At 39.4% G+C, this 15649-nt stretch overlaps 3 protein-coding genes across 5 annotated transcripts in view; 2 read left to right on the top strand and 1 right to left on the bottom strand.

Moving 5' to 3' along the window:
• c2cd5 (C2 calcium dependent domain containing 5) overlaps positions 1 to 1764 on the top strand; it is a 31498-nt gene extending 29734 nt beyond the window's left edge. For both annotated transcript variants that reach the window (XM_016668184.1, XM_007545698.2), the window contains one exon: positions 20 to 1764. In XM_016668184.1, the coding sequence (XP_016523670.1) occupies positions 20 to 139 (120 nt within the window). In that variant the 3' untranslated portion in view covers positions 140 to 1764. The remainder of the gene's footprint in view (positions 1 to 19) is intronic.
• An 882-nt stretch (positions 1765 to 2646) lies between these two features.
• lmf2a (lipase maturation factor 2a) lies at positions 2647 to 10534 on the top strand. The gene is made up of 14 exons (XM_007545695.2): positions 2647 to 2882; positions 3315 to 3568; positions 3658 to 3686; positions 4487 to 4680; positions 4777 to 4955; positions 5384 to 5528; positions 6826 to 6954; positions 7037 to 7142; positions 7220 to 7316; positions 7407 to 7589; positions 7663 to 7831; positions 8130 to 8241; positions 9087 to 9195; positions 9661 to 10534. Exons 1-14 carry the CDS (start codon positions 2789 to 2791, stop codon positions 10054 to 10056), a joined length of 2196 nt encoding a protein of 731 aa, XP_007545757.1. The 5' UTR covers positions 2647 to 2788; the 3' UTR covers positions 10057 to 10534.
• miox (myo-inositol oxygenase) lies at positions 10343 to 15278 on the bottom strand. 2 transcript variants are annotated; one of them, XM_007545697.2, is made up of 10 exons: positions 15082 to 15269; positions 14919 to 14993; positions 13761 to 13841; positions 13462 to 13624; positions 13315 to 13382; positions 12050 to 12159; positions 11552 to 11619; positions 11091 to 11140; positions 10864 to 10976; positions 10343 to 10771 (listed from the first exon to the last, which is right to left on the bottom strand). In XM_007545697.2, exons 1-10 carry the CDS (start codon positions 15097 to 15099, stop codon positions 10663 to 10665), a joined length of 855 nt encoding a protein of 284 aa, XP_007545759.1. In that variant the 5' UTR covers positions 15100 to 15269; the 3' UTR covers positions 10343 to 10662. The 2 variants fall into 2 exon arrangements, with proteins under 2 accessions (XP_007545759.1, XP_007545758.1); XM_007545696.2 differs by having other exon boundaries at positions 10864 to 11140; positions 15082 to 15278.
• Positions 15279 to 15649: the final 371 nt, after the last annotated feature.

Below are 15649 nucleotides of genomic sequence, written 5' to 3'. Positions count from 1 at the left end.
TTTTTTTTTTTTTTTTTAGGCTCAGTGCCTCATTAACGTGAGCGGGGACGCTGTCATCTGCGTCAGAGAGACAGACCAGGAGCCCATGACCTCGATGACTAATATCGGACAGAGTTGTACAGCTGATGGAGCGACATGACTCTGAGACGGCTGATCCCATTTCCACCAGCAGGGAACACTGTCAGAGTGAACACACTCTCTTTAAGTCTAGCCATCCAAATCTGTGTGAATTTATATTTGCCTTAAAATTTTCAAAGATCCAAAGGTGTGTAGATATAATATTAATAATTATAATAATAATACAATGATAATAATAATAATAAGGATAATGAGAATAAAAAACACTTACATGTGCTGAAAACAGTGTATTATCTGAAAACATATGCGTAACGTCTTTCCGTGTTTGAAAAGAAATTGATGTGGCTCTTATTGGTTGAAAATCACCAAAGGGGCGTCTAAATCGGAAGCTTTTTCTTTTCACTAAAGCCGTCCGCACTGGGATTCGACCACAGCAACACTGTATCGGCCATCTCCTTGTGTTTTGCACACATGAGGCAGCTATAGTTAATTTGTCGGTCTGCAAACACAGACTGAATTTCAGTGGCCGTGCTAAAAGGGATGCAAGCATTTACAAGCAAACCATTTATATGCAGTTAGATTCTTGCAGTGTTTTGCGTAGCTTCTCTTGCAAGTCAAGTGTCTCCATTTCAAAAAGAGTTCTGCCACTAAGGAAACTACAATGCAGCCTGCAGTAGGCATTTGGAGCCATGACAGGAGACTTCCAACGTGCAGAGAAAACAGCATGTTCTGCACGTTGCAGAACATGCTGTTTTCCCATGTTTAGACAACATGGGGAAAGTTCTCCCATGTTGTCTAAATTTCTACTGGTATTGATAATAATTGTAACAGTATTGTTTTAATTTTTATTTCTTCAGCAAGTGTCAAAAGATAGTGTCACCAACCAGGTTTTTTTTGTTGTTATTGTTGTTTAGAATCGGGCAAGTTACTTTGAATAATTAAAAGGTATGTTTCGATTAAATGTGTAATATGCAAATATTTTTAGTAGAATAAGAATTTCCTTGAGGGAAATCTGTTCCAGTGGCTAATTTGTGATTTTTAAGTTCTCATTTATTTTCAAATGTAAAAATCAGGTAGCAAAGAAAGCATGATGTTCATTTCCTTCTGGGTGGGCAATTTGGGATTTATATTAAGATAAATAAATAAAAAGTGGGCAAGTTGGGATCTACCAGATTACTTTCAAAGGAAAAAATAATTCTGGGATCTAACTAAGGCATGAGGCTTGCAAATCTTAGATCATGTTCTCTATGTGTAGCACCTGCGTCAAATTTCACGTTGCCAAGCTTCATCGCCGCTGCTTTGGCCCTCGTCAGTTTCAAGAGTCTCTCTGCTGATCTGTCCGGCATCTGAATAAGCATCTTCTAGAGTTGGTGCCACCTAAAAATAAACTCTGTAAATATTGTGTACAATCAGATTTGTTTTTCTGTATTTTTATAGCATCACAGAATGAATTGTGATGCCTGTGCAGGGCGTTCCTGATTTTAATCACTCTGTCAGAGATTTAAAGGTACTCCAGTCTGTGTGATCAGTAGTTTTGTGATCATTTTTCTGTGTTGTGGCTAAAACTTGAATGTATATACATGGATGCTTTTGCTATTGGACTAGAAGCATGCAGAGCATCTCTTTATTGCCATGAATCTGTATGCTTGCCTGGTAAGTTGCACAATAAACTAATGTCAAACCAAATGTTTGTTTTCCTTAAGATATATTGTTTCACAATAGTTTTTATTACCATTTATCATTTGCACATAACTGCAAGCATTATTTGGATGTGACGAAAGGAAGACTGATAGAAAGGCGGGGCATGGATTTTGGATTTTGGATTCTGCTTCCCAGTCTTAATGCTTTGTAAGCTGCTTTCACCGCAGTTAACTGAAATCTTTTTGATGCATTTTTCTACTAGGTTTGCATTACACACCGTCAAGATATACTTTATTGCTCTGGGAAATGCTTAATTTGTTGACAAGCTGCTCTATCTCCAAAATGTTAAATATTAGCAAATACAATCATGAGTCATTTATTAAAAACATATACACCTTAGTGTGAATGTTTGCAAAATAGCTCAAGCTCAAATCTATGTGTGAACTTTTGCATTGGGTTGTTATTTACAGAGAAGTTGATGACTTTACACAGGAAATGGAGGCTGGAGGTGGTTGGCCACTATTAACCTTTTTGTGTGAAGCACATACTTTCAGTGTGACCTGACAGAGAAACCGCCCATTTGGACTAAAATGCATTGTAAAATGTATAAAATAGTGTTCACTTTAACCACAAAAATATTTTGGATTTTACACCTTATACATCTAGAATACATTACTGATTTTTTTCGTTTTACCTGTTCTGTTGTTTTTTCACATTCTACATATTTACCAAATGAAGATTCCTACATGTCTGCTGCAGTCCTCTGTTATTGTTTTTCAAAAGCTTATGAAAAGTAAGTAATAAAACACATTCTAACATCAAATAATATTTCCAAAGGGACGCACAGGGTGTGAACACTGGTTACCCATTTTACACAGGAGTACTTAAACGCAACATGTGTTTGAAAGGAGCAGCAGCGACACCTTGTGGCCGCTCAGGTGATTTCAGAAACTTTTCCCGTTTAATACGTGTCTCCCGCTCGTCAAATCCCCGCTTGCAGCTTCCTTCCTGCTGCACAGAGACAAGCGGCGTATGTGGAGGGAAGAACCTCGGTGGCCGGTGGTCAGACATGGGGGAAATTATCCTACCTCGGCGCCTGTTCCTCTGGTGCATGGCGCTCATCTACATGGTAGCTTTTGTGTCCCTCTACGTTCAGATACCAGGTGAGACTGAACGAAGCCATCTTTCTCTCTCTCTCTCCCTCTGCTCCATGCGCCGCGTTAGCATTGTTAGCTGAAAAAACTTCTAGATGAGGCTTCCTGTGCTGCTGTGTTTACGTGGTGAAGGAGCGCCTGGAAACTTCTGCTGTTCTGCGTACTGAGCTAACTTTATGAGCTGCAGAGAGAAATCCTACCTGCGAGACAATATGGTCACATGCTGGATGTGTCTTTAAGCACGTTAACACAATTTTCACTAAAACATTATGATGTATGCAGTTCCAGAAAGTAGTTCCATAATGCAGTTTCAGCTTAATTGCAGACCTTCATGCTTTACTTGCATGTATTGAGTTTGAAATATCAAATTCAAATGCAAAATCTGCACACATTGACAATAGAAAAGTTAATCCCAGACTAATTAACATTCTTTGTATCCAGGTCTGTATGGGAATGATGGGCTGCTCCCTGCCCGCTGGCAGCTGCGGTACACTGGGAAGCCTCTGCTGGAACAGCTGCTGACCTCTCCCACCCTGCTGTGGCTGGGGCCCCTCCTGGGCCTGGACACCCAAACGGCCATGGAGCTGCTGTGCCTCACCGGGGCCGCTCTGAGCCTGGCAGCCTCGCTGCTGGAGCCTCTGAGGGACAGCCTGGTCTTCTTCTGCCTCTGGGCCTTGTACTTGTCTATGTACCAAGTGAGTTTGCGGTGGCCTTTGCCTCCTTTCCTCTTTTCTCTGACACAGTATGTTTTTTTTATTTGCCTAAAAGTGTTTCCCTATTACAGGTAGGCCAGGTGTTCCTTTACTTCCAGTGGTAAGTGTTTTTGATACAACCACAAACTGAGCACAAATCAGAGACGGATGATGAAGGAAAATGATCCTTCATCGTTGTCAGATTGGATTTGTCATCCAATCTGACAAATCAAACTCAGTCAGATTGGATGTGGAATTATCTGATTATTACTTATCAAGTATCCCCAGAAATTCTCAAACAAATATGGACCTGGACTTTGACTAAGCCGGTCTGACAAACACATGCTCTTATCAAATATGCTTTCCAGTTCTGGATCTATCTTGATGTTTGATGAACCTCTGCTCCACGTTCAAGTATTTTGCAACCTCTAACAGGTTTTCTTCCTGTATTGACCTGCACTGAGTTCCTTCATTCCTCCTTTTAACTCTGACCTACTTTCCTGTCCTTCGTTGAGGGTTAAAAAAAGATAAGGTCTGTGTTGGTACTTCTCCACACCAAACGTTTTGAATGTATGCAAGAAATATGCTGTTTAGTTACTTGGTCTCAGTGGCTTTAATTAAGGATCACAAATAAAAATGCAGCATGCCACACTTTTCACATTTCTAATATGTTGAAGCTTGTGATTGTAATGCACAGTCATTTCCTCACATTAAGATGTGCAGGCCAGTTCAGTTTTCATTTTCACACAGTCTCTACAAACAACAGAGGGACGCTGCTTTGCCATTGTAGTGATGTTTGGCTTTGCTGCTGTGCAGCAGAACTGCAGATAACTCACTCATGATGAGATCCTCTAGTTTCTTCTCTTCCTGCAAGTTTTCCTGCCTCCTTTTTATTTTATTTTATTTTTTTCCGCCCTGCAGGGACAACTTGCTGCTTGAGACCGGGTTCCTCTGTGTCCTCGTGGCTCCCCTGACATTAATCAGGGGATCTCGAGTGGTCAGAGAGCACGATCCTGTGACCTTCTGGCTGATTCGCTGGCTGCTCTTCAGGCTGATGTTTGCCTCTGGAGTGGTGAAGCTCACCTCACGTTGTCCCACCTGGTGGGGCCTCACAGGTACAAGTGTTGGTTGCACGAAATGCTGCAGGTGTTACCGGATTTCGTTGGAAAATCTGTCTGATGGCTTATGTTCCTTGTGTCTGTGTTGAACAGCTCTGACATATCATTATGAAACCCAGTGCATCCCTACTCCACTGGCCTGGTTTGCCCACCAGTTGCCGGTCTGGTGGCAGAAGCTCAGCGTAGTGGGAACATTCGTTATAGAAATCCCTGTACCGTTTCTCTTCTTCAGTCCTTTGCGACGGCTGCGACTTGCCGCCTTTTATATGCAGGTGAGAAGAGAAGTTTGAAATGGCATTCTTGAATGCTTTCTGAAATTCCAGATATTCATTGATTGACTGTTCTCTAAGCTACTTTTGTTCCAGTCTTTGTTGCTGCAAAAGTCCAATTCCTCCATAAACCCTTTGATTTCCTTTAAGGCAAGGTTTAGCTTTTGCATTTTTTTTAGCTCAATTACACAGCAAATGGCTAATTGCAGACCTTGCAGGGCCTTCTTCACTCAGTCAAAACTTCCACACTGAAGGGTGTTGTTGTCAGTGCCTTATTAGTTGTTCATTTACTAATAAGGCAAATACTAGATTTTTTATTTATTTTTTTTGCTGAAAATTGGCCAGTTCCGATCACAAGCAGATTTCTCAGTGCGTTTCTATTAAAAACCAAGTTTTGTTTGTAAATTGGATTGTTTTTGTTCTCTGTGTAGTTGCTTCTTCAGGTGCTCATCATTTTGTCCGGTAATTACAACTTTTTCAATCTGCTGACGGTGACCCTCTGTCTGTCCCTTCTGGATGACCGCCACGTCAACTTCTGGCTCCGCAAAGCAGACAAGTCTGGAGACGAGAACAACGGTACATCCTAGCAATTCACTTGTGTTTCTTGCAATGGCTAACCTGCAAAGCAGTTTTTATTGTTTACACTTTGAGTAGATGTAGAACATTTTGAAAGAAAGAAAGAAAGAAAGCATTTCTCGTTGGTGGATTATGTATCAGACTTGAAAATCTATAATTAAGTTTTCAATTTTTAGACAGGGATAACATAAAGTGAGTTTGGAAAAGTATGAACTTTGCTTTCATTAGGTTACTTCTTATCACCACTATGCAAAAAAAAAAAAAAGATAAATGTTTAAATTATTGGTGTTACTCCATGTTCAGTACACATGCATAAATATGTCTGTACAATCATGTATTCATGTTTAGGAAGAGCAATGATCATGACTGAATGGTAGGGAGGAAGTACTGTTTATAACTGGACGTTGAATTTGAATTAACAGCCTATTTAGCTTTAGAAATAGCTCAATTAATTGAGAACAAACTTATTCTAGGTTAAGCCATTTCCACTTCTGTATAAGGGTGGAAAAATTAAGCATGGCAAAATGTTTGGCTTTCTACACTTTTTTTTTCTGTGTCCTAAAAATCAAAAATCTAATAAATGTAGGGGACTTAACATTAATGCATATATATTTGATTTGGTTCAAAACACCTTAATTGTGACATTCTACCCATCATTTTTTGGTTTTTGACATATCTCACTGAAAACGACACAGGGTTGCTGTCAGTTCCTGATTTAAAAAAAATCAATATTTAGTTTACAGGGTTTCCCCCAGAAAACTTGCTGTGCTAGGGGCACTAGGGCAGTCATCCAGCCACCCGCCATGATTTTGAGTTAAAAAATTATAAAAGTTGACAGAAAATATTTAAATATCACTTGATAGTTATGCATTACTGGAAGATTAATACCTAAACACCTACTATAAAGTCTTAAAAAAGGCAATAATTAGAAAAAAAATAAATAAATAAATAAACAATGCTAAACCTGGTGGGGGCACAAATAAAGCCTGGTGGCCCACCAGGCTTATAATATACTGTAGGAAATCCTGGAGTAGCATACTCACGTCCAACAATTTTACTTATTTTGTTCCAGATGCCAATAACGGAACATATTATTCTGTACCAAACTCCAAAAAATTGGATGCTGAGTTCATTAAAGATTTGTCAAACCTACAGATCAGACTTAATTAGTATTAAATCAACCTTTGACAACCTTTTTTTTTTCTTTTTCTTTTTCAAGATGATCAGAAATTGTAAAAAGCATCTTGTTTGCAGAAACACATTAATTCTACTTATTTGTTTATTTTTCTCTCCATAGACTCTAAGTTGTTGCTGTGGCTTTCTCGCTTAGTGGAGCTGCTAGTTTGGGCTCTCACGATCTTCGGAACAATTATCTGCTTCGACCTGCAGGTGGATTCAGCCAAGAACGCCGTCTCATCGCGCACAGGTCGGTAGCTCTGCTTCAGTTTCCAAGAAACGTTTGGAAAGATTTGCACTTCATTGCTTTGGTATTCATTTGACGTTTGCAGCGTTCACATACCACCAGTTCAACCAGTTTCTGAAGACCGTCACCATCCCCTGCATCTGGATCGGTGTCCTCTCGCTCACCTGGGAGTTGGTCGCATCCATGTTCAGGTGTGTAGCGTGTTCTCCGTTTTTGGATCCTTTTCATTCAAGTTGTTCATCCTACTTTAATGTGAGTTCATGTGCAGGTGTGCGTGCATCTCTGGCTTTCTGAAGCGCTTTTGGGGGATGATCCAGTGGACGGTGTTTGCCGCTGCTGCTGCGTCGATGTTTGCAGTCAGTCTGGTGGGTGCTGGAAAATCAAGAGTTGCAAGATGGATGGCTTACAAATCTCACTGTAGTTTTCTCTACCTTTTTTTTGTTTTGTTTTTTCAGGTGCCTTTTAGCTACGTAGAGTATGACTCTCACTCCAGGTTGTGGCCGGGGGTGCGTCAGGCGTACGGACTGGTGGATCGCTACCAGCTAGTCAACTCCTATGGCTTGTTCAGAAGGATGACGGGAGTGGGTGGGAGGCCAGAGGTGGTCATTGAAGGGAGCAACGATGGGAACACATGGACGGTGAAGTGACGGTTTAAGGTATATCTGTTCGCAGTATGCGAGTTGTTTACATGATTCTGATTTGTCCTCGCAGGAAATTGAGTTCATGTACAAGCCGGGGAACGTCAGTGCGTCTCCCCCAGTGGTGACGCCACATCAGCCTCGCTTGGACTGGCAGATGTGGTTTGCAGCTTTGGGGCCTCAAACCCAGAGTCCGTGGTTCACCAGTCTGATGTACCGACTCCTGCAAGGCAAAAGAGAAGGTGCAAAACCCTTTTGAGTTCTTGTCAAATGAAAACTGAAACAAATGGAGCAGTTTTTTTGTTTGTTTGTTTTTTTTTTTAGTTTGAAACTGGGTCAGATCTGTATCTTCTTTCCCATGCCGCAGTTTTCATTCTCTGAAAGAAATCAGGGAATGAAAGCATGAATCCACAGAAAGATGAAACCGTTGTCTTCCTGAAATTGTGTTGAATTCCCTGTAAAACCAAGATTAAATCATTCATTTTTTTTATTTAACAAGGAACAAATGGTTCTCTTAAAGTTTTCATTTTGCTCCTGCAGTGATTGAACTGATCCAGACGGATGTATCCAAGTATCCATTTCACGAGGAGCCGCCCACATACCTGCGAGCTCACCGCTACAGATACTGGTTTACTGAACCAAAGGCCGATGGGTCAGTGCTCACCGTTTCTCCACCAGCAATGAAACATTACAGCCACATTTTGATGTGCAACTTCTTACAGCACTAATTAAACTCCTTGAACCTTTTCCCATTTTCTAAGTTATGGTGACAAACTTTTCTTTTCTGTTTTTTTAAAGTCTGTCACCATAACATGGGCTTTTAATCTGGATTTCATGTGATAGACCAACACAAAGTATAGCGCAATCACTGGGAAGCAAAATAAAAATGAAAAATGTTTTCCAAGCATTTTCGCAAGTTTGGGAATTTTCAGTAGTTTCCGGATCTGACTTCATTCCAGACTTTATTCCTTGTTTCTTTGTTCCTTCCTTGTGCCATATCCCCATTTTATAGTTTCTGGATCCTTATGTAAACCCTACCTGCAGCGGATATAACTGTTTTTTTTTTAATGCAACAGACTTAAATGACTGAGAGGTTGATGTTAGAAAGGTAGGACATTTTTGACTTGAACAATTCTAAAACTTTGTCCTAATTTGAATTCAACTCCTTTATTCATGAGTTGTGTTGGTTTTTCACATAAAATCACAATGAAATACATTGACATTTGTGGTTGTAATTTTATAAGCCTTTTGCAATTCATTTTTCAGTTTTTTGGTTGCACAATTGTAGAAATCTAAAAAAAAAAACAACTATTATTTTCCTCAGATATTTTGCAGAAATGTCGTCGTGTCTGAAAGTGCAAAACCTTAAATTTTAAATCAAGACTTGTTTTGATAAGTCTTTTGTGTGGAAAAACATTAGGAAATCAGAAATGTAATCTTTGCCTCACGCGTGTAAATCAGAATAATGAAGATCGATCCATGTTTGGATCCATGCAGATCTTTTCCAGAGCGCTGGTGGAGGAGGGTCTATGATGAGGAGTTCTATCCCAGAGTGCACTTGGGCAACACCTTCTTGGAGGGCATGCTCACCCAGTTTGGACTAAAGGTAAATCTGTCCATAAATGGTTACGATCACTGAAGAATGACAAACAGTGATGGCTTCCCCACTTTTCTTTCTGTGAGAGTTAATTAATAAATCTTTATTAGTTAATAAATAATAAAATGACAAAAGCCTTTTCACTACTACTGTTCTCAGTCATTTGTTGTCATCTGTGTGTGTGTGTGAAAGTGCCTATCTGAATGATTTCTGTGCTAGTGTGTTTTTTTTAAATGGATGTTAGACTTATCTTGGATTTTCAACATGTTCATCTTTTGTTATTGTTTTTGTTTTTTGGCGCCATCTTCTGGACAGCACCCACACTACAACACTGAATTGGAACTAACTTTAATTAATTGACAATTCACTGCAAGTCGATTGATTGTTTTCCTCCTTACTAGTTTACAGAAAACACAAAAGCCTTTGGAGGTGAGGCTAATTTTTATGGATTTCTTTTTTCTTGATGTTCTGCAGGACAAATCGGCTTCACGTCGGGTTTCCAACACCGCTGTTGCCCAAGCGGTGAGGTGGGTGCGCGCTCAGGTCAGAGGCGTTCCCGCCCACACGCTCATCTGGACTCTCCTTGCCTGTAGCGCCACCTTCTGTCTGCTCCAGGGTTTGCGCAACAAGAACAGGCATGCAGAGCAGACTGCAGTCACCGATGAGGCGGCTGAGAAGGTGGACGATCCCAACGAGGGTGGGGATGAAAGCTTGTCAGATCATTCAGAGGAAAAACAGGCAGAGGAGGATGAGAGTGAAAAGAACACTGAAGATGAAGAGGAGGAGGAAAACGAACAAAAGCTGGTCGGTGAGAATGATGATGAGGAAGAGTTGGTGAAGAAAGATGAGAATCATGACGAAAGTTTTTAGAGAAGTTTTAGACTTTGATCACCACCTGCCTTAAAATAAAAAAGCCAGAGGTCATTTCTGCTTCCTCATCAGCCACAGTTTCTTCTGCCTTCGCTTTACTTCAACTATATTTCTAATGCTGAGAAAGAAAATATTCCTGGTTGCTGAAATCAGAAAATGGAATTCAAAGTATTGAGCTCAGGTTTGTTTTGGGGGTTTTTCCAAGGGAGTAAATGTATATCACTGCTGTTTTCTGTGTTTTTGCACTCGCTACTCTGTCTTTCTCTGTGCACTGAATCATGACCAGCACTTTTTGCTTTTTGTAAATACTTGAGTATTAGAAATGAAACGCCACAGGAGACATTGCAGTAGCTTTTATATAGATTTTTTTTTTTTTACAATAAAACAAAAAAAAAGTTAATACATTCATCTATAATTTCAAGCATTATATGAGACTTGAGAAACCATGTTGCAGAGATGGAAGTTTCCATAAGCAAAAGGTGATAACCAAAAAAAAAAAAAAGCACTAAGTCCAGCTTAAGTGTTGATAAAACATTGAATCATGTATATTTACATTTTATAGTCATGTAGCTGATTTCTGATGTCTGTGCTGCTGCTGCTGCTGGTTCACCACTGCAGCACTCCGGGACAGTATTTGTCGATCAGTGACTGGTAGTAAGGCCTCAGCTCGTCTACGTTGGGCAAATCTGTGGTTTTTGTGTACAAATCGAATTTGCTGCAGAGACGCAGAATTCAGAGTTAGATCTCCCTAGTCAAATCCTCTATTAATCAAATGAGAGGGTGTTTCTGAAAGAGGAATATACCCACTTGAACTCTTTGACCCAGGGCAGCATCTGCAGGTCTTTGTCGTTGCACAGGTGGGTGTAATCTCCGTGAGAGTGCCAGGGGTAAAAGGAATGGAATCGAATCATGTACAGCCCCTGTGGACAAACACAAAAAAAAGCACTACCTTCAGTCAAGACCTTGGAATTGATATAAACCCCAACCCGTCTGCCAACTGCGGGGGCGATCACTTCATTTAATGATTCACACACCTCCTCTGGGATGGCGCAGTTGTTGAATTTCATGACTCTGTAGAGATACTCTGAAGGAACAAAGAACAATGTAAACGCAGAAACATGACTTATATTTCACTTCACACTTTGCATTTCTAAAGCTTGACCCTAGACAGTAAGTTATGTCCAGATACAGTGAGGATGAGGACTTTTAATATTTCCTTCCCAGCAATGTAGTTTTATAAAAGAAAAAAAAAACAACTTGCTCCTGGTTACAGCTGCTGTTTTGGCAATGGAACAGCAAGCATCACCAAATATTTCATTGTACTTTATAAGTACAATGCATTCTACAGTCTAAGCAGTTCTCTGCAACTGCTTAATGATTGCATTAAATGCTGTTTAACTCAGTCATTAAACAGCATTTAATGATATTGCAGTATATAATTTAGCTCTGGTTCAGTAAAGTGTTCTATTAGGGCAACTATGATAACTTTTCTTACCATCATGGCCCCAGGACATCAGCACTTTGTCAAGGCCACAGTTCGGTTCATAGATCCCGTATTCAGTCCTAAAAAAGAAAAGAAACTGATGCTGAATCCTATTTCCTTCGCTCTCCCTCAGTCTTGGTGCTGTTTTGTGTTTCTAAGAGGATGTCGCAGTTGCTCCTTGTGATGATGAGTGTGTGACGTGTATTAAATGCACATCCTGTATTGTCCACAGTATACACCAGTGTCCATTTTATTTTGTTTCCCAATTCTGTTTTACTCACAACTTCTATAATGCAAGAACGGCCTCTGGATGTGACTGTTGATTATTGTTATCGTTTTAACAATGACCCAGTTGACAATCACAATTAAAAAAGTTGAACATAGTTGTACTGGAAAATACCATTGATCATGTCATGTGATTGTACTGTTTATATTTAATCTGTGAAAAATAAAATATGGACATATTTAATTTCTATTTAAGCAGTGAGAATTTAAGCTGAGAAAACTTACTTGTATTTTGGGTTTTTCTCGTCTGGGTTGTCCTGGAAGGTGCTGTCTCTGAACACTATGGAGTCTTGAAACTTGCAGCCCACAGGGAATGTGTCTCCTACTACAGCCCACTAAAACAAACACACACACACACACACACAGTCAGCTGCTACAAAATGATTTACTCAATATGCATGCTCAATAAGGAAGAATATCAACTTTGTTAAAGAAATATTTTCAATGATTGTTTCCAGAATTATAATTGGCCTCTTGGTAGCTTCTCTTTCCCTNGTCATTCTCTTTTCATTTTATGATGTTGGACTGAAAAATGTTTTGTGAAATGTCAAAGACTTGGTTCCACTAACTCTGCCTTGTGTTGGCGTAACCAACTCCACAACATTATCCCAAACCTGTCTGTTGTGTTTCTTCGTCTTCATTTTGCTGTTTGTTCACTGGTGTGTTCTAATAAACCTTTTTCACTAACAGCTGTGTTTATACTCTGATTAGCACGGGGCTCCTTTTACCAGCTAGTTGTCATGATCGTGTTTCTGTGTATTTATTTTTAGTTTTTTTGTGTTCAGTTCCTTCCTGTGAGTTTCTGTCTCTGCGTCTTCCCCGTTGATTGTTCCCAGGTGTTTCTCATTCCCTTGATTACCCCGTGTGTATTTAATTCCACCTCTTGTTGGGTCTTAGTTTGTCTAATGTCTATTGCTGTCTACACTCTCCAGTGGAACTGCGAAGTCCTGGTTTGTGTTCGCTCACATGTTAGTCCTGATTAGTCAGTTGCTACTGGCATTTTAGCTGTGCGCTTGTCTCCTGCTGTGCTGCCTGTCTTGGACTGTTTGAGCATCTTTATCATTAAGTTCATCATATTCATCATTTTACCTGGGTCTCAGCGTCATCTCCTCACCATCAACCAACACACTTCATGACACTAGTTGACTTTTGAAAGCAATTGAATTGGTTTAAGGGATATTAAGTTAAAGGGAGCTCAAAATTGCCATGACACTTTTTTTTAATTATTTGCAATAAAACTTTGAAAATAAGTTTTGTTACCCCTCCAATGTTTCAGTTTCCTTACACTTTACAAAAAACTAATGTTGAAATACAGGGAAGTTTGGGGTTGTAATGTGACAAAATGTGGAGAACTTTTTTTTTATTAACTTATATGAATTCCAATAAACTCCAATTTACCTAGACAGCAAGATTTGATTGCAGTAAATATACAAGTCACAATATAATGCAGATATTTTAAAATGATATAGTCAAAAGACTCTGTGTCATACCTGCGGCTCATCCCACAGGGCCAAGATTTTCCCAACATCATGGATCAGCCCCACCAGCTGGAACCAGTCTGAGGCGATACGGGGCAATCTGTAAGCTTCGTACTAGTCTACAAGGTGTAATTGTTTTCCGTCAGCTTTAGAAGGTACCTTTGTCTGGATGCTCTTTGCGGATTCCCTCAGCAGTCTGGAAGGCGTGGAAGGAGTTGGGAAAGTCGACGTCTGGATCAGACTCGTCCACCAGCTGGTCCAGAGACATGATGGCCTCCATCATTCCCATCCGAGAGTGGTTGCAGTGGGTCCATTGACCGTGCTGCAGAGGGTGCAGTATGACTACCGGTAAGGCTTTTATTTTTATATCTATATCTAGGTTTGTAACTTGCAGGGAAGTTTGAAATAGAAAGCAACTGAATAATTAATTGTTGCTGTTTGCCCCCTGTTTGTTTCACCTTTTGCTGGACGAAGTCCACCGTCTGGTTGGTGTGCATCACACTGTATGTTTTAAAGACTCTGCTGAAGAGACTCCCATCCTGAAAAGAAAGGAAACAGTTCCTCAGTACGGTTCACAACACCGATGCACCATCATCCATTGCAATATCAGGGATTGAAGAGTCTGGATTAAAGAGAAGTTCCTCTTTGACACATTAGGGAATTTTATTAAGTAATGTTATATTATTGTTTTAATATTTACATCGACAGGTAAACTGGAACTCCTCATGAATAGAAAATCTCGTTTTGTCAGAAATCAGAAAAGTTTTATGAAAAAGGTAACTTCTTAGATTGTTTTTAAATACTTGGGTAAATTTCCTGAACGAATGGACATTTTTATGTTTGTACTTCACAACAAGATAATATTCAACAGGAGGTTTAAGAAAATTAAACAATTCCACAATGATGTATAAACCTTACCAGTAGCTGACAGTTTCAAACCATATTTATATGGTTCAATGCGTTTCTCCTATTTTTTAACTTATTGCTAAATCATTCTTTAATTTAGATCCCATAATTTAAACGCATACGAATTTCACATCGGTTCTCTCTGGTCATCTATAAAAGGCAAACTTTTAATCTGCACTGTTTGTGTCTGTTTCATTGAACGTCTGTTGCAGATTTTCAGTTTAAATAAATTTGAATGCTTTGGCACCAACAAAAAGATTATTTGTTGCTCAATTGTAGAACGGGACATACTGCAAACTTTGTTTTTGAAATATAAAAAGCTTCCTCGGCACTTTCTTATTTTTGTAATACTTTCCATATCTTAGATTAAATTTAAAGATAATCTTCAAAAGGGTCTTTGATTCCATAATATATTTTCTCACTTCTTCATGAAAAAAAAAAAAGAAATGCAAGTTGGATTTTTGGTTTTGAACAAAAATTTGTATTACAGCATTCTCAACTGGATCTACTTCAACATTATTCTGTGTTTCAAAGAACCTAATGTATTTACTTTCTATGCACAGCCAATGATCCAAATATATTACTACATAGCAAGAAATGTAATATTTTTTAATGAATGTGGTATTAAACATTTGTCCATGCGACCTTACAATTATAAACCAGTGGATGGATAAATAGTCGTTATTAGCTAAAGAAAAGCTCAAACTCACCACAAAGTTTCTGTATTCTTCTTTCTCCTTGGAGTTTTCTAAGTTTGGCCGATATGCCAGAGACGGATCAGGTCCCTACATGTAAAATAACAAATAGATCATTTTTTTTAGCCCATAACTATTCCAGATGGTGTTTGTAGATACATAAAAAAATAATACTTACAATGTTGACCACCCTCATGACTGATGGATGAGCAGTAATCACAGCGGATGTGTTCAGGTGTGCTGGTCCTCTGGAGACTTGCCTTCTCGCTCATATATATCCTCCTGGTTCCGACCGCAAAGTGTCTGACCTATCAATTCCTTTATAAAACCTGCATGAAGTGTACACCCATGTCCAGTCACAATTTAACCAACCCTTACCTCACGGGGTACCTTGTGTGTTGAACGTTGGCCTTGTTTGTGTGTGTTCAACACAGCGTCCGTAACAAGAAGTTTTTTTTGTGTGTTTTTTTTTTTAGAGGAATCAGCAGAGTACATGTTTGGACAGATGTGGAATGAATCAGCAATTTTTGGATGTGCATATTAGTTGTATTGATGTACTTGTTTTGATTCTTCTTTTGAATCAGTTGAGTAGAGTCTGCTTATCAGAATCTGCTCAGTCTGAAGTCAAATAATAAAAAAAAAAAAAATTGACTGAGGTGACACAAGGACCTCTTTTTTTCTAAAGGTGTTTAATTTCTGGGTATTGACCCAGTTACGCACAGAGAGAGCCCTGACGACATTTCTCT

This window comes from Poecilia formosa, unplaced genomic scaffold (genome assembly GCF_000485575.1).
Source record: "Poecilia formosa unplaced genomic scaffold, Poecilia_formosa-5.1.2 Scaffold13, whole genome shotgun sequence".
Taxonomy (NCBI): Eukaryota; Metazoa; Chordata; class Actinopteri; order Cyprinodontiformes; family Poeciliidae; genus Poecilia; species Poecilia formosa.
This window is presented reverse-complemented; position numbering and strand designations above follow the sequence as displayed.